General features: G+C 33.1%; 1 protein-coding gene across 1 annotated transcript; it reads right to left on the bottom strand.

Annotated features, from left to right (window-relative positions):
• On the bottom strand, nt 1–14,574 carry LOC111424395 (chromosome segregation 1). The gene is made up of 14 exons (XM_023057909.2): nt 14,332–14,574; nt 13,763–14,247; nt 13,504–13,704; nt 7,101–7,398; nt 6,873–7,036; nt 6,429–6,817; nt 1,835–1,938; nt 1,589–1,745; nt 1,429–1,520; nt 1,167–1,372; nt 1,006–1,103; nt 780–947; nt 412–719; nt 1–355 (listed from the first exon to the last, which is right to left on the bottom strand). The coding sequence occupies exons 1-14, from the start codon at nt 14,414–14,416 to the stop codon at nt 201–203; spliced, it is 2,910 nt and encodes a 969-aa protein (XP_022913677.2). The 5' UTR covers nt 14,417–14,574; the 3' UTR covers nt 1–200.
• Nucleotides 14,575–22,345: the final 7,771 nt, after the last annotated feature.

The following is a 22,345-nucleotide window of genomic DNA, read 5'->3' as shown; positions in this document are numbered from 1 at the left end:
TTTTTCGTTTGGTTGGAGGTTTTGTTTTGGCATTATTTTTTTTAAATAATCCTTTATTAGATAGAAAACTAATTAATTACATGTATTTTCTTATCAACATTAGTACATATTAAATAGATATGAAATGACTGTTTTAAAAACAATTACTCCAGTCTTAGGCAACATATAATAAACAAAAAACTCAAAACAAAAACTTTTTTTTAAACAAGTTGAACACTAAATTTTGCGAGATAACCTTCTAAAATAGTTAAGGATTGCTTATTAATGGAATTAACAAGAACAGGTAATCGCCCGGGTTGAGAAGAGCCCAAAGTACCCAAACTTTGCGCTAAAAATTGTCTTGGTTCAGAAATAGCTAAAAAAATAAATAAAAATTTTAATTCAATAAATTATGTAATTTTAAAAATTTACCTTGTAAAGGATCTAATTTAGCATTATTAGCAAAATTTAATTTAGCACTAGCAGTTTGAAACGTTGGGGTATCATCGAGTTCAATAAAATGATCATCAGGAAATGTGCTTTCATCTCGGGGCATTTCAAAGAAACATATTAAAGCCTGCAGTAATTGGGGCCAATATTTCTCGTACGATCCTGTATACATTTGTGGACATTCGCAAAGTAATTTTATTATACCACATGCGACTACTTTTCGTTCAATAACACCGGAAACTTTTTGTAGTTCAGTTATAAATAGTTTTTCTAACACCATTCCAAACATTCTTTAAAAATAATAATTAAAAATTACAACTAAATATAAACGAAACCATTTTATTACTTACTGCGCTTGAATCCCATCAATAATCACAACCAATTCGCTTGGGGAGTGTTTCACCATAAACAAACAGAAGAAACCAATTAAATTTATAACATATTTTGTGGTTTTACTCGATGATAAACGTTGAAAGAGTAAGAAGAATATTTGTTTTTGGAAGGGAACTAAAGCTTCCCTAATAAAGAAATAGTTTATATTAAAATACACTCAAAGAGATTTTATTAAATACATACGTTGGAACATGAAGTACTATATTCTGTAATAAATGAAACCCTTCATGATCGTTAGATTTCGAAGCTATTAATTTTTGAAAAACACCTAAGAACCCACTCTGAAATCACACAAAAATATAATATATTTTAAAAACCTAACATATAAAGAACATAATGAATACCAATTTATCTTGGGCAACGATTTGTGGTGCAGCCTGCACAGAAAACGCGCTCAATAATCGCACCAACGGACTGATATTTGCAGGACGTTCCCATAAAACGGGAGCCAACAAATGGGGCAATAATTGCATGTATGGATCGGGGATGGCACCGGGTGGAGTTAGTTCCATTAATAATGAAAGTAATTGAAACACATATGGTATAAATTCTATAATAAACAAAAATTATTTAATGTTTCTTTTTAAATAAAAATTTAATACTCACCTTGAATATCTTGTTGAAGAATTCCTTGAAAGATTGGGAATAAGACGTCTTCAAATGATGACACAGCTGTTGGATTTCCAGTGCATACAATTCTAATATATAATTATTAACAAAATTAATTAAGATTAAATTACTCAGTGGTAATTTCAAAATTTTTTACCGTATTGCCAGTGAGAACGTTTCGAATAAGTAATGATTAAAATGTGGTTTTGATGGATTCTTGCAAACCGCTTGTAGTTTTTCTGTTAATTTAGGTAAAGCTACTCCTAAGTATGGCACAACTTTGTCTTTTAATGTGGAGAATGTACGCATTATTGCTAAAATATAAAGAAAATTTGGTTTGAAGGATACAAAGATTCTTTTTGTTAGATATCTCATAATCAATCTGTAATTTAAATATATTCACCTTTCATGACATATTCATTTTCTTCAGAAACAGGCCTATCTAATACAGCAAATAAATTTGACAGAGCATCATTAGCCAATCCGGAGAAATCATTTGAGTTAACACTGAAATAAAAAAAAAAAAAAAAAGAATTAAGAAGAAATTAAAAATAAAATACAAATTTTGCTTGTTATTGCTTAAATACTAGAAAAAAATGCATTAACATTATTTATTTAACCTGTTTATGCCCAACGCATTTTGTTATTAATTTTTATCATTGTCATTTTAAGAAACTGCAACAACATTAATATAATTGTTATCTGTGTGGAATCAAAGTCATACTTAAATTATTGCGTTGATGAGCGTTGATGAACGAAGCAAAAAGAATGATGCAAATTTCAATCATTGAATCATTTCGTCATTTAATCATCTATGTTTAGCAAGAAAAGGATTTTAAAGCAAGTGAAAATGTTGATGAATTAGTATAATTGAAGACACCTGTATTGATTGGAGCAAAATTAACTCATAAGGGAAATATAATGAATATATTTCACTTAAAACTCCCAAACCAAGTATCTTTGGAATGGGTTGAGATATCTTAGTTTTGTAAGAAGTTGTTGTTAGAGTCAGTTGTTCAGTTCTTAAGTATTGTTGTTATTCATTGTACAAAAATGAAGATGGCGTTGCGGTGAAAAGAAACTTTTCTTTTGCATGTAATAGAGCATCTAAAACTGTGCAACTTTCCTTATTAACATTGATTTCAAAACTTAGTAGATTCCAAGATATTTAATATTAAAGAAAAGAATTGAAATAAAATTATTCATATAAACCAACAAGGTGGTCACAACCAAGCCACAACATTATTTTTTAACATAAATAACAAAACGTTAACAAAATTAAGCAACAGAATTACATTTTAGGTTACCAAATACATTTTTCACCATAATAATAATTGGAACAACAAAAAGAAACGTATAATAACTGCAAATTTACTTCCATTTTCATTCGTGCACAATTCGAATCGCCTTACCAAGTCAACATTATATACTTTCACAGCACTATTTGTACCAATCCATCGTCCTGGAAACTTGCGGAAGTACTGAGTCACTATCTGTGCGTTATGTGGAGGTGCACCATCTTGTTGAAACCAAGTCGATCTTTTCAATGCGTCCAGCAAAACATTCAGCAGTTCAGAAAGGTTGTTCTGCATAAACTCCAGGTCACGGTGAGTTGTTGATTCATTTGGCATAAAGTTGTATCTTTATGCCAAAACTGAACTCAACGGATTTTGTCGTCTGGTTGTAAATGATGAACAAAATTGCACTTATACGGCAAAAATGTATTTGTTTTTTAAATTCAATGACATGTAACAGAAATTTGCGACGATTTATGCGAGTTGTCATTTATTATTTGCAAGACCATTGCAGTTTTCATCAGCTCAAACTCGTTTTTCTCTGTCGCTTCTGTTTCTTAAATGTTCCAAAATTGGTAATATTAGTGGATAAATTTATGAACGTTTTCGGTAATTTATAATCGTACCACTTCCGAAGAATTTCGGCGACATTCACCATAAATTAAAATCATATTTAACTTATCTTCTTAATAGTCTCAGTATTAATACTAAAGCTAAGTCTTTCAAATTAATGTTGATAAGGAAAGTTGCAATTTTAGATGCTCTATCACATGCACCTAATAAAAAGTTTGTGATGAAGAAAAAGTGTCTTTTCACTGCAGCGCCATCTTCATTTTTGTACAATGAATAATAACAAAACTTAAGAACTGAAGATTACGAACTCAAGCAACAACTTCTTACAAAACTACAATATCTCAACCCATTCCAGAGATACTTGGCCTGGGAGTTTTAAGTGAAACACCTGTAGGGTGCAAATGTGGAGTACTGAAGAACTAAAATTTCATCACTAGACCAAAGTGATTCTAAAAGTAATGAAGGTGAACAGAATCAAACAGTTGTGAAAAAATAAGTTGCCAAGAAACGAGCAAGCGATATAAGCAAGTGGAATGGAAATATTGCTAAAAAACGAAACCTAAAGGAAAATCTTACTTGTTTCGAAAAAATATTCGACACTGCTAAGTAATATGTTTTGGTAATCTTTAATAATATTGCAAACAAAGAGAACTAGGAGATACAACAGATGTCCAGTTTCTAAGGTTCATTTGTGGATTACTTTATTCATAGAAATTAAACATACACTAAGTAAAAGCGTGAACCGTTAGCTATTTTTTAACATAACCCCCAATGTTAAGGTACTTATCCCACAAACTTCTGTAAACCTTCTTTGTAAAAGGTGATACATTCTTAAAATACTACCTTACTTCATATTAAAGTTTATCGTCGTTTTCAAACAATTTTTGATTTCAATTTCTGAACCTAGTTGCATGTTGCTGAGATAGTGGAAAAGCAGGGTTTAATACATATTATTCAGTGCAATTAGAAAGCTAAGGCATTAATTCAAAAGAAATAAACATTAACATTTTATTCAAATCAAATATATACTATTGTAAATGCGTTATTTAGTGGAAGAGCCAGCTTGGCAGCTAAGACAATTAGATGAGAGAGTTTGATCCATGTTGACCAGTTATTTTTTTTTAATATAATATAAATTCAATAAAAAGCAATACTTTTTCTGGTCTTTTTCAATTTATTGTCTAACCGGTTTCGGCTTACGCCATCACCAGAGACATTAGAAATATATATTAGATTTTAGCAACTTATTTTCCATTTAGTTGTTAATGTAAACGGCTAAGGTATGCAAGACAGAAAAGGTATACAAGATAAAATTATAAATATGAACACATTAAAACTCATGTTAAAAGTTAAAATTTACACGTTAAAATATAAAACAATACTATAAAACTTGGATTGACGGGCACTAATGGTGTTAGATTTTATATTATATTGGTTAATTTATATTAGATTTGATAGATTTATATTATGTTAGTTCGTTCATATTAGATTTATTTGTATCGCCTCATTTGTTTAGTCTGAATTTGAAGTGTCTCGAGTCGCAAGATTAGGGTTTTTTATCGCATTATTTATTGGGTTGAGTTAAGTGTGGGAATGCGTTGGGATGTATATTTCGGTGTTTAGGTAAGGGTTTTTAGTTATGACCTAAAATAAAGAAGGAGCCTGCGAGCTCAACTCGTATCAGTCATTCAGTCTTCGATTTAACACACACCGAAACAGTACCCCTTCAATTTACGCGGAGCAATAATCCTCCCTATATAACTCTCGCCACAACAAATCGCAATTTATATGTATAGTTTAAGTGTAATTAATAATAAAGTTTATGGAAACGTAAAACCAAGATTTTGTTGTTAACTAGCGCCCACCTGATAAAAATAAATAATCAAATGGGATGGATACATAAAAGAGACTAATCTATATGTATATTTAATCTATATTCCTAATGTCTCTGATGATGGTGTAAGCGAGGCATATATATATAATCGAGGCAAAACTTACAGAGGGAATTTTTATACGACTCTAAATTAATCTGTTCAAGATCCAACATCCACACCGCAATCTCAGACTTCAAACGAATGTCCATGTCAGCAACACCATTTTTCTATGGCGACCTTTACACCCTACCATTTGTAGAAACATCCATCTCCTCTCCTCCTTCTTGATGTCCATCTCTATATTTACGAACTAAAATTTCAGCACAAGCAAAGTGATGACAAATATAGATTGTTAAAACAACTCGTGTCATATTTAAAAGGTACATCACAATACGACGAGATAATGGTGACTAAAGAAAAATGAGTATACAAACCCAACCTCACGTGATGGAACCACCAGAAAACAAAAGTAGCGATGCCGAGTCAATTGGCAATGACTGGTCGCCCACCAACACTCTAGTTTCCCGTGTTAAGAGTCACTACATGGTAAACGTGGCGGAAGAAATTTATTATACCAAACGAGTTAACTGCCAAAGAGCTTGGCCGGTAGTAGGGGTGAGTTGCTGTTTAGATACCCCTTCAACTTTATCTGAGCTTAGGAAGTACTGGAGGCTCTTGCATGTTTGTTATAATTGATTAACATAATACGCGAAAACCATCAGACGTAACATTCCAGACAACACTAACATATAAGGTGTAATTTGTTTTACTTTTCTGCTTACATGGCTGAAGATGTATCTTCATAGAAACTGCTGCTTGGGGGTTTAAACCATACAGAGATATCAGATTCTGCTGAAGTAATGGTGTACAAACACTATTAATAATTTTCTTTTTGTTTATTTTTCAAATATAGGAAAATATGATCGTTAGTTTTTTTTAATGCTAAGTTGAAGAAAGAAGATAAAAAGTTTCAAGAGGAGAATATAATTTCAGATGCGATAATAATGCCTGATAATTATGATGCTGACACAGATGCAAATACTATAACAGACCTAGTAAGTTTAGTTCACATTGTGTAACTATATTATATTTTAGTTTATATTTTTAATAAAAATTGGTCCAACTTGTTAACAACATAAATAAAAAAAAACATACTATTTTCAAAATTTTTTCTGAAATAAAAAGAAATATGTTCTGGGCATAAATCAGTTAAATAGCAAACTTTCGTTAAAGAAATTAATAACTTGTTACTTACATTGGCATATTATTATTATCCTTCATAACCAAAATTTTTTCAATAGTACATGCAGCATAAGTATGAATAACAGCACTCTCTGATGTTAAATGTCTAACTAACTGAGGTAAAGTTCCAATGACCATTTCTTTTGGAAGTATTGACCTAAACGTCATAACATATTTGATCGCGTCTGCCTTTAAAACTGGCAACTCATTAACATCTTGTCTTTCCAATTCAGAGACGATGTGCTGTTGAAAAAATTGAGGAACTGAAACTAACTGACTCGTTTGTGTAACTCCGTGCTTTTGAGTTTGACCACGACTTATTAATGATGTAACTAGGTATAATGCAGCATCTTTACTTCTCCAGTTTGTTTGTTGATTTTCCGTATATTTTTGAATCATGACCTAAGATAAATAGAATTTAAAAAATGTATATATAGAAATAGGAGTAAATTATTACTTGAAGATATTGGCCGAAAATTTCCATGATTCTAGTTTCAAAATTTTGACTCAAAGTGTTCACTAAATCACAAGCAGCTCGGCGTCTTGTAAAAATATCGGAACCTTCAATGTCTCTTCTTGTGTATTCTTCAGGGTTATCTTCAAAAAGTTCTTGATCTGACTCTAAATATTAAAAATTAAAATCATTAATTCAAAAAACATAAGGAAATATTTTAAAACAGTTTACGCCTAAATTCCATGTTTGGTATAATAACTTTCTCACAAATCCCATTTAAAACGTTATTATCCTCAAATAAATTCCGATAATGATTTTTTTCAGCAACGGATGACAAAAATTGGAGAGCATTTGAAACCAAAAGGTCATATTTTGGTTGTAAACTGGTCGAAACCAATAAAATCCAAACATCCGTTACGAATTGGGGAAGATATTGTTGGAATTCTTCATCATATTTTTGTGCGTAAAGCCCAATGTTGTCGCATACTTGCGATTTTAAATGTTCGATTACACCAGCTTCTTCATCATCCTATTTTTTGATACAAAAAATTAATTTAAAAAAATATATACAGCTCTTCCAATAAGGGTACAGAGCGGATGTATCTCGACAAATGTAACGCCTAGAGGTTATTTTGTAACTTTACTTTGTCAATGTGTTTTCTAATCTTTACATTTTAATATTTCCTGGAGTATTCGACCGACTTGAGAATACCGGTGTGAAGGCAGCAGTAAAAATTTCCGATGGTTCCCGAACGCTCATAGACGTCCGTAATACCGGACACACGGGGGCTCACTTTTTTCGAACAAAAAAACATTACATTATCAACTTAAGAAGTTAATTACAGTATATTAAAAGTAATTAATATATTTATCACTAATATCAAGGTACAATCAGCAATTTGAATTAAAATAACTGGCTCCAGCTCCCTTATTGGTTCGAAGATCCGCACCAAACTTTATATACGCCTTCTAGACATGATAAGAAATATATTTATCGAAAGAAATTTCACTTGCAAAGGGTCCGCGGGGGTGAACTACCCCGCAGTAGATTATAATTTGCTCTACCGCCCTTATTCGGTCAAAGATCCGAACCAAACTTTACACAAGTGATCTAGACTACATTAGAATCAAATATCCGTTAACAATTTCCACTTGCATAGGGACCGCGGGGGTGAACTACCCACCAGTAGATTTTAATTACCCCTACAGCCCTTATTCGGTCGAAGATCCGAACCAAACTTTACACAAATCTTCTAAACTACATTAGAATCAAATATCCGTTAACAATTTCCACTTGCATAGGGACCGCGGGGGTGAACTACCCACCAGTAGATTTTAATTACCCCTACCGCCCTTATTCGGTCGAAGATTCGAACCAAACTTTACACAAACCTTCTAAATCGTCCCATTAGCATTCTCCCGATACTGTCCAAAATATTTGAGCGCGTAATCTACAAACAAATAATGGCACACGTGGAATTGTATGATGTGCTTTTCGAGAATCAGTTCGGCTTTCGACCTGGTAGGAGCACCGGGGATGCGATTGTTAATTTTATGAATGTCTGTCACAGTACGTATGAAGATCGGGAGTACTGTGCTGCTCTATTTCTTGATTTGTCTCGTGCTTTTGATAGTGTGTTGCACCGTATTCTTCTCCTGAAGCTGAAGTCTGTTTTTCGCTTTGATTTAAATAGTGTTGCTCTTATCGAATCATACCTGTCCGATAGGTTTCAAGTGGTTAAATGTGGAGACAAAATATCTGGAAAACTTCCAATCTCGAGGGGTGTCCCTCAGGGATCTATTTTGGGGCCCCTTTTGTTCCTCCTGTACTTTAATGATTTTCCTGGTTACCTGGGAGAGGGTGTAAAGTGTTTGTTGTACGCTGATGATGCCACATTGCTTGTCTCCGGGTTAAACTACGAGGAGGTAATGTCTTCCTCAAACAAACTGTTGACTGCTGCGAACGACTGGTGTGTAGCTAATGAACTATGTTTGAATAAAGACAAAACGGTTCAGACACTTTTCACCCTAAAACGGGACTGTGTGGGTGATTTCCCCCCTGCTAGATTACTGGGCATAACGGTGAGCTCCAGAGATCTGAAATTTGATGTGCATGTGGCTGAAATTGGTAAAAAGATCTCAAGAAACATTTTTCTACTACGTAGACTAGTGAGCTCGGTATCTGTCGAGGTGGCCAAAACAGCGTATTATGCGCTGATACACTCAATGATTGACTATGGTATTATTGCCTGGGGTGGGAGTCCAGCAAGTAATTATGTGTTTGGTTTACAACGCAGAGCTGTGAGAGTGTTGGCAAAACTTAGTTATAGGGAAGATTGTCGCCTCGCCTTTGAATCCTTGAATATTCTAACGCTTCCATCATTGTTTATTCTGAAATGTTTGCTGTATATTCATAGTAATGATGAACAGTATAAGACGCACGCCGACGTGCACAGTTACTTTACCAGAAACCGTACGAACATGTGCGTAGATTTTTATCAGTTGAGTGGAACGCAGGAAGGTCATTTGTATACTGGTCAGATTTTGTATAATAAGTTACCGCAATCTATTAGAGCACGACAACACAAGCAATTTAAAACTGTTATGAAGAATTTCCTGATGACGGGTGCGTTCTACTCAGCCGAGGAGTTTTTAAGGAGTGATATTGTCATTGTATGAATGTATTTTTATTGTATTTTCTTCTCGGCTCCTGCGTCTGTATTTTTATTCTGTTTAAAATGACGTGTGTAAGCCTTGGGCATAGAGCACTAACAAAGTTATTATTATTATTATTATATTATTAAACTACATTAGAATCAAATATCCGTTAACAATTTCCACTTGCATAGGGATCGCGGGGGTGAACTACCCACCAGTAGATTTTAATTACCCCTACCGCCCTTATTCGGGCGAAGATCCGAACCAAACTTTACACAAATCTTCTAAACTACATTAGAATCAAATATCCGTTAACAATTTCCACTTGCATAGGGACCGCGGGGGTGAACTACCCACCAGTAGATTTTAATTACCCCTACCGCCCTTGTTCGGTCGAAGATCCGAACCAAACTTTACACAAGTGATCTAGACTACCTTAGAATCAAATATCCGTTAACAATTTCCACTTGCATAGGGACCGCGGGGGTAAACTAAAGCCAAATTCGATCCTAATGATGTTAATGATTACTTTATTAAGGTACCTCTTGAACTACTAAATGGCTTAAAAAAGTCCAACATAGACGATAAGTTTGATTGCCTTTTGCAAAAAATTAATGTTGCTGATTGTGGGTTTTCCATTGATCAAGCAACATTTGTTGAGGTTCGTGACATAATAAACTCGCTAACATACATGGATGATTGCCGTAGGTCCTTTACAAATCATAATATACAGACCTTTCCGGCATTGTACATTTTGGAATGTGTAATATTTGTAAGGCGAAATCTCGACGACTTTATTAGCCATGACACTTTACATAAATATCGGACTAGAAACGGTACCCAACTGAGACCGACCTTTTGTAGACTAGGTCGAAGTCAGTGCCATTTTAAATTTCTTTGAGTAAAATTCTATAACAAAATACCGAACGACATTGCTCGGCTGCCTCCTGAACTGTTCAAGAATAAAATTAAAACTTTTTTAATTCGGAAGGCCTACTATTCGTACTCTGACTATTTGTGCGACACCATACACTTGCGTGACTTTGGTGGTTAATGTTAATGTTTTTGTTCTGTAAACAACTGGATGTTCGATGATTTTTTTGTTAAGTACTAAAGTTAAGACTGCTGACGTATTTATATAAATATTGTTAATATTTATACTAAATAAATTCGAATTTGAATCCTCGTTTTTTTCGACAATAAATATGGCAGGAATAAATGCCCACATTTTGTACAGTTTCAGCGACAAAACAAAAGCAAAGCCGCAATTTAGAAAAGATTTCTAAAAAATTTGGCATTGAAGATGAACGGATTTTTGATTGAAAGAAGCCAAATAACTACCCTGAACCAACAGGGTAGTTAAAATCCAAAAGGGAAAGCTCCAAGAACCAACAGATATAGACACTCCATCGACATCGCAGCAAACAGATCCACATTCAAGAAAAATCAGAGAACGATGCCAATTATGTGGTAGGGCTAAAAATAATTATACAACAAAAAAATGTGATGAGTGCTATGAATTTATGTGTAAAAAGCATCTGATTAGAAAACAAGTTTATCTCAAATGTAATGATCATATATTATACAACAAGACGATCGAAAATACTCGATAATACGAGACGTATTGCCTGACGTGTTTTTTAAGGCAATACGTCGTATATTTCGATAAATATATTTCTTATCATGTCTAGAAGGCGTATATAAAGTTTGCTGCGGATCTTCGAACCAATAAGAGAGCTGGAGCCAGTTATTTTAATTAAAATTGCTGATTGTACCTAGATATTAGTGATAAATATATTAATTACTTTTAATATGATAATATTAAACATATAATAATGTTTTTTTGTTCGAAAAAATGGAGACCCCGTCTGTCCGGTATTACGGACGTCTATGGGCGTTCGGGTACCATCGGAAATTTTTACTGAATTGTTTAGTGTAATCGTGCCAACGTAGATCTTTTTTGAATGAACGTTGGCTAAGATATGGAGTTTTAAGAGCATGTTGAAATTTACCAAAAAAAGCTTAAAACCAAAATAATTCGAAAACGAAAAACGCTAGGTACCAATAACTTTTATCAAAGTCAACCTATTTTTTTAAGTACAATTAAACGGTGTAATAAAAACTATAGCATTCCATTTAAAATAACGAAGTTATGGTCTACTTCCGGTAGACCGGAAGTGGCGGCCATCTTGAAAATATTTTAGATCGAAAGTTCCGAATGAACAACCCACGCTACCAAAATTTCTAAACTCTACGAATAGTGGAACCTAAAAATGTTCTAACGAACCAGTTATGTGAGACAACCTGTATATATCTTGGTAGGTATCAACTTTATAAAAAAACATTTTATACAAAAGTTGTTTAATATTTTATTTGCCATAATAAAACTGTATTCAATTGTTTTTAATTTAGAAAACAAATGAGTAAGGAATAATACTTAAATTTTTTTAAATGGCAATGTATTCTGTCTTTAGGCTCATTTGATAGAGATTACTTTTCTGTTTACGATGGCGTAAAATTTTTGTATTCTTACATCAGAAAATGTTTGAGAAAAATGGAAAAATTGTTTATTAATAGAAATTAATCAATAACATTAATCTAGATATCCGAGATTGTCAAGTATCTCGAATTATTACTGTAAATTAAATTTATTATTAATTTCTTTATTGGAAATTAATTTTCGAGGTACTTGGCGATCTCGGATATCTAGATTAATGTTATTAGTTAAATTTCTTAATAAACAATTTTTACTTTTTTTCAAAAATTTTCTGATATAAGCTCTATCAAATGAGCCTAACAAAAGGGTACATAGCCATTTAAAAAACTTCAAGTGTTATTCGTTGCTCATTTGTTTTCTGAATTAAAAACAATTGAATGCAGTCTTATTATAGCAAATAAAATATTAAACAACTTTTGTACAAAATGTTTTCCATACATAATGGGCACCTGTATATTAACTTGATGATTAAGGTCCAATTAAGGTATAAGAATTTTTAACATTTTCATCCATAATTCAAGAAGGGTGAAAATACCAAGATACTAAAATTTTGCAAATTTTATAGTGTCTAAAGGTTTATCATGTAAATAGTGGCAATCTATTTAACTTTTTTCAAAAATATGTAATTATAAAGTCCCTAGATTTACAAAGTACCGCGGTTCCAAGGTTTATATATAAGAGGTTGTCTAGGTTCGTACGCAATCATACTGCGCATTACGTCACATGTGGAAAATAATACCGCCAAGCAATTCAAATTAAACAAAGGCATGGAGCACCACATGGCCATGAGGTTGCGTGCGCAATCCGTGATCGTTTACGTCACGAAACACTCCTGCTCTTGCCCCTCGCCCACAAACTAAAATCAAAGCATTGCAGCATAGGAACTTAGACAACCTTTAATATATAAACCTTGCCGCGGTTCATGAAGCCTGTTTTCAAGCCAAAATGGCGGTTTGACAGCTTGTCACTGCATCTCACCACTTATTTACAAAAATATTGCCGTCTTGTTGCCTTTGGAGTTGCAAAAATGGCAGTAAGAAGGACTTTCGACTCTTAAGAATACCACGGGAAAAAAGAAAGGAGTTTTGGCGTAATGTTATCAAAAGAACGACATAGTTTTAAATTTCCCGCTAGACTTTCGAGCCAAAATGGCGGCAAACCGCGGTACTTTGTAAATCTAGGGACTTTATGTAATCACTGCAGATAACGCCCTCTAGCTTATTTGTTTTAAATCAAACGGTTTTACAAAAATTACCTATTAAATGATGTTTTCAAAGTTATAAGCTCATCATTTAACTTTGTCAGATTACAGGAATTTTATGTTGCCTTATACCAGTTATACCCCATAGTAGTGGAATTACAAACTAGAAAATAATTTCCAGATATTTCCTTTATCAACTTTGTTAATAAGGATTTTTTTCCAAACCTCTAGGCCTTACTATTATAGAGATACAGTGACATATAAAATTTATTAATTACCCCTGTATCTAATATTTTTACTTCAACCGTTAATAAAGTATGAAAACTATTCATCCAAGTACTCATATTATCTTCGAAAAATTCTGGTAAATCTTGAGAGTTTAAAGAGTAAAAAACTTTGCACATCAATACTAAAGAACTATAAATAATTTTTAAAGCATTTGCATCTTGGGCATGGACTTGAGTTAAATTTAAAGTTGCCTAAAAAAGAATGTAATTTATTAATAAAATAATTTATTATAATAAAAATAATTATTACCAATAATAAATCAGTAAGTGGTTGAGCTAATTTCTCCAAAACATATTTAATCTCTGTCCATAACTCATTGGACTTAAACTCATACCTATATTTCTTAAACAATGAATGGCCTGTACGTAAAATTCCATTAATAACATTAAAATCACCGGTAGAAAATTTTTCAATCATCTGAGTAATTAATTCGGGCCATTTTAATGGAAAATCAGTCTTTCCAATAATACTAATAGCATCACTTAGTTGCTTTTGTATCATTTCCGGCGAACTCAACATTAACGTAACAATCAAATGCTTAATTGCAGCTCTATCACTTTCATGTATCCGATCTGGTTGATCCTCATCAACACTCCAATTCCTTTTAATATAATTCTTGAAGGCAATAGATCCCGCAATACGTATTTCCATCTGAATCTCATTTTTATGGACAAGATGTAATAGGAGAAGTGGATAGTTTTGATTCACTTCCACTCCTTCCAAAAACTTTTCCGCTACAAATAAGAATGTAAACAAGGGTTATTTATACTTGTTTATGTAAAAATGTTCTTTTAAGCGGTTAATTATTTGATTTTTACCTGGTTTTCGTATATTAACATCAGGGCTTAGCGTTTGTTGTAGGTAATCTCCGAGGGTCCGCAAATTATCGTCCGAAATCTCCATTATATTCGATTGAGGTTAGATTTATATGATAATTTAATGATTAAGAGACACTTTTTTTGATAAAGTAAAGGAACATGTGAGTGTTTTAACCCTTGGTTTCACCAGAATATTATTTGAAAGATTTCCGGCTTAACAAAACGGTTATTCTGTCACAAAGCTACCAACTAAATAAAAATAAATTAGAAATCCCTAGAATTCCCTAAACATTTAATGAAAAAGAAATTACTTTTAAATATCATATTAATTTTTAAATATTTATTTTAGATTTATGATTAATTTTAGTAAATAATTCTAAAATTTTTATTTATTTAAATAAAATTGTTGAAAATTTGGATTATGTTTAAGAGATGGCGCTATCAACGTTTTTTAAATTCAAAATCTGTTTTTGAAAGGTTTAAATTAGTTTTTCTTTTAACTTGCCTTCTATTTCCGAAAAATAATATTTATGTAAATCCTGCATCAAAATATTTAAGTTTTTGTCTTTGATCTAAAAATAAAAAGTTTTATGTACCGGATATATTTATTTAAAAACAAAATATTACATCAATATCGTCCTCATTTACACCACGATTGAAATTAAAACTGTATATTCAAGTTCAAAGAGGCCGAGCCGTTTAAAGCTCTTTAGTTGAGACGAAAATAAACATGCACACTGCTTGGTAATCTCGTGCTGACTACATCCTTCTCTCGGTATTCTTTTTTGATGGGTTTCTTAAATACGTTTACTTTTGCCTTTTACGGCAGCTTAGTATCTCTTTTACATCCAATATCGTCTTCTACGTTTTCTTTTTGCTTCGCCGCTTCCTTTGCTTTTCGTTTTATTGAACAGATGTTTCTGGTATTTGTTTGCTTGAAGTTTGTTTATGTATAGATTAGATTTGAGACGCTTCTTTTTGTTAATAGACATCTTCCAACTGAAGGATATAATAATAAACAAATTCTCATATTTAAGTGGATTAAAAAAGAATAAGAAAGATAAATAAAATTATGCATGTGTCACATAAATTTGTGATTTTAATATTTTTTTGGGAGTCTCTTTAATGGAATTGTGGGTGCGGTTGGAAGTCTGCGCACAAAAAATGTTACACAAATCCGTCGCATTGTCATTTTTCTCTCGTTGTATTCTTTTTGGGTTCGTTTCACTCCACTTTGCGGATATAAAAGCTCTTTTGTGATTCCGTACCATGGAAGTAATTAAGTGTATCTTTTTTTCTGGGTTACATAGAATTGGGATTATGAAGCAAATAAAGAATTCTTTTTCAGAAGTTATAAAGATTTAGAATTTTCAGAAAAAAATGTATTAAAAATTTAATGATTTACATCGATAAAGTCCTCTAAAATACATGATTTTCCAAAATAATTCTTTGTCGGTTTTTTATTTATTTACACAATAAGTTGGGCGCAGAATAGAATAAACCCAGAGAAAGCTGTGCCTCAAAAATTACAACAAAAAATAGAACAAAAATATATAAACATCATCGTGAAAAATAGCGTAACATAATTATAAAGATAACAATAAACATAACAATAGTATAACAAATAAAATAAAAACAAAAATAATAATGAATGCCCCTTCTTAGCGTCAACGCCACTTAATGCTTCCTCAACCTCTGGCTGCTCAAAATACCCCACACCGGTAGAAGAACCATTAGAAAATGACAGAGTAGCAGCTCCAGGCTGTAAAGTATTGAAAACTGAGTTAAAGTAAGTTGCAAACAGTGAATATACACCATAAGCACTGGAGGCAACCGTGTCGTTATACGAAGATAGATTCAGAAAGCTTTGTGCGACCCCTCTGCATGGAAAAGGTAAGGTATTATTGGATAATAATTAGGAAATTAGTGGGAAAAACTTCCAGAATGCAGCCACGTCTCAGTCAAACAAACTACATTATAATAATAATAAATAAACTTTATTGAGAAAGTAAAGAGACAAAAACAACAAAAAATGCACATCTCATTACTATTCACTTAGCGTCAAAAAAGAAAACGAAATTCAATGGCTATTATAAAATTAATCGAGCGAATAAGGTGCTAAATTACAAAGTAAATATCGCATATTTGTCTTAAATAAGTTTAACCTAATTATTAATTTGATTTGTACAGGGATGTTATTCCAGATTTTCACACATGAATACTACCTATGTTTAGGCAGCATGAAGATATGATTGTGTCTAGTAACATATTGGTTTGTCTTAACAAATTGTTGAAAATAGTTTTTATGTCTGAAAACAAATATTGAGCACTCGAGAATGTAAATCGCCGGTAAAGTTAAGAGATTCTCTTCTGGGAATCGATGTCTACACGATTCAATATATTTAAGATTACATAACACTCTTATCGCTTTTTTCCAAAGTTTAAAGACATTACTGAACTGTACAGATGCTGCTGTGATTCGATGTTACTAGAATAAAAAATCTTGGCAATCTTTTTGTTAGTTGTATTTTTAATCAGTCTAAGGCCAAATATAGATTTTGATAGCTTATAACAGAATTGTTCCATGTGACACTTAAACTTCATAACACTATCAAGATGAACACCAAAAATCTTGATCTCCTGTCGTACCTCAATATCGTAGATTGTAGAAGGTTTATTAACCAATTTATTATCAAAGACTATCACCCCACTGTTATCTTCGTTCATTATTAGATTATTACTATTCATGATACACCTATTCATGATATTGCAGATCATAATTTGGTGTTCGTTGATCTCGGGATGCATGGAACATTAAAAAATGTATACCCGAAACTTACATTTCGTGATTTCAAACACCTTAATTCTGACATGTTTTCTGCGGATTTGCTGTCAGTACCCTGGTGCCGGATACCTTATTAATGATAAGCTGGCCTTTTTTGTTGATTCAATTCATAATCTTTTTGATCGTCATGCGCCCTTGCGTACTGTTTCCATCCGTAAAAACTATTGCCCTTGGGTGACTGATAACATCAAGCTCCTTATGAGATTTCGTGATCAGGCTTATAGTAGATTCCGCCAGAGCAGGTGTCCCAATCACTTCCAGTATTATAAACAACTACGTAATTACACTAACTCGGCCATTCTGAGAGAAAAACGGGCGTTTTTAAACACATTGTTTCAGGAGCGATCATCTCGTGATCTTTGGATGAGTTTTAGGAAATTGGGTGTTGTCAAAAATAAGACTCAAGTATTGACTGATACTGGTTTTGATGCTGATACTATTAATAATTTCCTTCTCAGCACTCAAACTAATTCAACGGGAAGTGCTGAGTTGATTAACTTTTATTGGAATAACATACTTCCACAAGTTACAGAAAAACTAACATTTTCTCTTACAAATGAAACTGAAATTTTCAATATTCTATGTGGTATCAAATCAAACTCTGTTGGTATGGATGGCATAAGTGTTAAAATGCTTTTAATGTGTTGTCCTACAATTTTGCCCTTCTTGTGCCATATAATTAACTATTCCATTGAATGTTCTGTGTTCCCTGATATTTGGAAGATCACCCTGGTAACTCCAATTCCAAAAACCCAAAATCCTCATGAATTGGGGGACTTAAGGCCAATTAGTATATTGCCTATATTATCCAAGGTTTGTGAGAGGGTCATGGCGGTCAGACTTCGCCGTCATCTTGATGAAAGCAGTTGGTTAAACTTAATGGTGGTACATCCAATACCGCAGATGTTATATCGGGTGTCCCACAGGGCTCTATTTTGGGTTCTCTGTTATATCTGATATCTACAATTGGGTTCGCTAATGTTTTGGATCACTGTATGCCATACTTTTATGCTGATGATACTCAACTGCTCTACTTCTTTAAACTGTGTGATATGGAAGACGCTGAAAGCAAAATTAATCATGATTTAGTTAAGGTCGAAGAACTTGCTGGCAGGCTTTGTCTACGGATTAATTCTAGTAAGTCATCGGTTATGGTTTTTGGGGGTAGAGCTTCATCCGAGTTTGTAAAAACTAACTTGCAATTGGTGATGGGTGGAAGTCGTCTTAGCTTTGGGGAAAATGTAAAAAATTTGGGTATATGTTTCGATGAGCGCCTTCGCTTTGATGGGCATGTTCGGTCCCTTCTACGGCGAGCTTACTCTACATTTAGGTTGCTTTACAACAACAGATACATTTTGAACCAGAACCTTAGAACGCATCTCTGTGATGCCTTGGTGTTGTCCATCTTCAATTACGGTGACGTAATATATCACTCCTGCCTCGACAGCGTTCACACTGCTAAAATTCAAAAGTTACAAAACTCTTGTCTGCGATTTATATATGGTATCCGTAGAAGGGAGCGCATATCACATACGCTGGCATGGGCTGGTTGGTTGAGCATGACACGGCGAAGGACTGTTCACTGCTTATGTCTCTACCACAAAATTATCTTACACAAAAATCCGCCTTACCTTTATGATAAAATTAGATTTCGCACAGATATCCATAATATTAATATTAGGCATAAACATACGCTAACTATACCTCACCACCGCTTAGAAATTTTCAAACGCAGCTTTACCTATTGTATGCCTAACTTATACAATTGGCTACCTGATTCCTTCAAGAGTCTTTCTCTGATTTCCTTTAAGCCAAGGGTTAGGGCTTATTTAAATCAGCGGCAAGTTGACTGAGCACTCTTCTTCTTTGTTTATTTTGAAATGGTTTCATAGCCGGGGGGAGGATTGGGGGCTGACAGAGATTGAGATTTATATATGTATGCTTGTTATATGTAAGTATGCTTCTTATTGTGTATTTTAAGTTTGTTAATTTTTTTTTGCGCTTATAATCGGCTTGATTTCATTTAAATTTTATTTTTCAATTTTTGTCTTATTATTTTGCTGAGGGTCATTGAAAAACAGTGCGACAAAGGGGCCTTGGTCACTTGGTCGACCTGACATGACCCTCTTTAATCGGAACTGTCTTTTTATAATTTTTTCTATTTGTACATATATTATATCTTATCCGATTAATAAACATTATTATTATTATTATTATTATTACTATCATCTTTATCCATCATTTCGTTTAAAGTTGAACCGGTGACTGATACGCTGGTAACGTCTGCATAACTTGTTTAATAACAATTCATGTCGTGTAATAGCAGGTCATTTATAAAAATGACGAAAAGTAGAGGACCCAGTATACCCTGTGGTACTCCATACTTTGTATACTTCGTAGTTGATATTACTGGACCACCTTCATAGCTTGTAACTTTCGTCATATGTGATCTATTATTTAAATACAAAGTAATTATGTGTTTTGCAGGACCCCTAAACTCGTAACGCTCAAGTTTGGCCACCAACAATTGTCTATCTATACAGTCAAAAGCCTTAGACAAATCCAAGCTTATAGTATAAACGTGTTCATTTTTTTCCTAGACATCTAGAATATTCATAAAAAGTTCAAAAAGAGCAGTATCAGTTCCACGACCAAGTACAAACCCATTCTGTCTTTCACTGAATAAAGAATTATCTTTTATTACCCCAAAAAGCGTACGTAAATAACTTTCTCGATAATCTAGGACAGGGATGGCGAGGAATTTTCTAAAGAAATGTTTAATATGGTCTTAGACCTGCCATAAAAAATTTTGACTTTGTGATTATTGGGAATATAATAGTAATAAATACTCTTTATCAACTCAAAACTCTTTATTTACTACAAAAAAATAGGAACATTTTGCAATGTTTCAATTATACGCGTAATTTAAATTAAAGTAAAATTAGTGTGACTTGTGTTGTTGCAGATTAGATGACAACTAACATATGTTAGGGTTGTAAGATGTTTCTTTTAGCAGAATGCATGCTGAACTGGAGTCATCTGTCAAACGGTTTATTTATCTCTGAAAATAATAACTCACAGGCATAGGTTGATGAAAATATTGTTAAAATCGCATGAGCCAGCTTCTTCAAACAATTAAATGTGTCTGGTAACGCATTCTATGTTTCCAGAATTTTGTTATTAGCATTTTCACTTATATTACTTGTCAATCTTTTTGTTTCAATTAATTCTAACTCTTTCCTTGTTTCAATAAATTTTTGAATCCATATTGAACTAGACTGGAAATAAATCAGGTGCATTTCAAATTCTTCAATTTTAAACCAATGCAATTGGGACAAATTCAGTTTATCCAATGACGTCACATCAGGGTACATAATAAGCTTGAGTTGAATCAATCACAGAAATAAATTCTTCAGTAACTTGGTCTTCGTCTGGTTTCTCATGTATTTCCAAATCATTGATATATTTTTTCAAATTTGGAAAATACTTGTAGTTTCTTGTGATAATATCGTTCCTGAAAACTTGCAGTTTAGTCTGAAAAGCCATGGCGATAATTGTTTTATTTATGCCTTGAAGCTTCATGTTTAACTTATTTAAATGTTGGCATATGTCTGTAAAAATATCAATTTTGAAAGCCACATAACATCCAACAACTGTGGGTATTCTTCAACTTTTCCCTCATTTTGCAGAAACAGTCTGATTTCTTCCAAGCAATCAACAAATCTTTGAAGTACGTTCTCGCGACTCAACCAGCGAACATTATTGTACATCAGTAAGCCATTGTACACCGAGTTGACTTCATCTAACAAAGCATCGAACTTTCGCCTGTTTAAAGCCTGCGACGAGATGAGGTTGATTATTTTTGTGACTACCGCCATTACATTATCAAGAGATGTTAAACCACTCTTAGCACACAAGGCTTGTTCAGTGGAATTGAAGAATCGAATGCCCTACGTCTGTTTGAAATAAACTTATGAAACCGTTTTTTTTATCCACCATACTTGGAGCAACATCAACGATTTGTCGCAATTAATTCTTCCTTAATGAAGCAGAGCTAATGTCAATTTTTTGTTGATCTGTTACATTCTCGGCCAGTTTTAAGATTCTTTCTTTTATTGTGTTTCTGGACAGAGGAGTATCTTTGATGCGCTGAATTATCTTATCTTTATTATCGAAATCATCAAAAGAGAGGGCGGGCATGCTAACCAGACTTCCTACAAAAACTCTCCCTCTTGAAAAGGTTTACTATGCCGAGCAATGACATTTGTAGCCGCGTAACTTGCCGCGCTCTCATATTTAGTCATAGATGTTGACTGTTTATTTCTGTCTTTCAATGCACTTGCAATTAATTCTTTGTGCTCTGGTTCGCTTTTTTGACTAACGGATTTGTGATTTGTTTCAAAATGTCGTTTCACAGACGATGTTCCAGAACATAAAACACACACCGCCTTGTCACCTTTACTAATCATGCCATATTTCTCTGTCCACCAAGTTTGAAATTCTCTGATACTCTTTCTATCTTGCACTTTTTGTTTTTTTGCTGAACCTTTAATTATTTTTATTGGGATTTAATCATAACCGTACCTTTGTCTTTAATACTGTGTACAATATTAAAAAGTTCACTCTCCGTTACAGGCGCCATAAAGATTGATTGACCTTGCATAGGTATGTTACCCAGATCAGCTGGTGAGTTATTATTTATTTTGGACACAAGATTGCTTGCAACAAAGGCAAAGAAGTTGTAAAAGGTTTTTAGGTTTGTGGTTTATAGAGTTTTTAATTATATTCCAGAAATATTTTACTATTTTACTTATTAGCAGTTACTAGTAGCTGCTGTTCTGTGCACACGTATTTTTTAATGAAGCAATGTTCATCAACGCCTCTATGGTCATACCAGGAGAAGAGTCAACAGGTGTAGATTTCTTCTTGACTTTGGAAGCAGTGAGAAACCCATACCTCTTATTGTTTTATTCGGTTTTCCCTAATACTAAAAAAATCTTTAATTAAAGCACAATAATTTAACTATATCGTTATACATTAATGTTATGTAATAATACTATGTACATAATTTACTGGTATAAATCCCAAAAACCTCTCCTTTATGCAAATTTCTTGGTCAGATTCAATTTGTACAAAACAAATAATTAGCGTCATTTGCTCGATATGGCT

The sequence above is a fragment of the Onthophagus taurus genome, chromosome 7, assembly GCF_036711975.1.
Source record: "Onthophagus taurus isolate NC chromosome 7, IU_Otau_3.0, whole genome shotgun sequence".
In the NCBI taxonomy this organism is placed as follows: domain Eukaryota; kingdom Metazoa; phylum Arthropoda; class Insecta; order Coleoptera; family Scarabaeidae; genus Onthophagus; species Onthophagus taurus.
The sequence above is the reverse complement of the archived record's forward strand: the minus strand, read 5'-3'. Positions and strand labels throughout refer to the sequence as shown.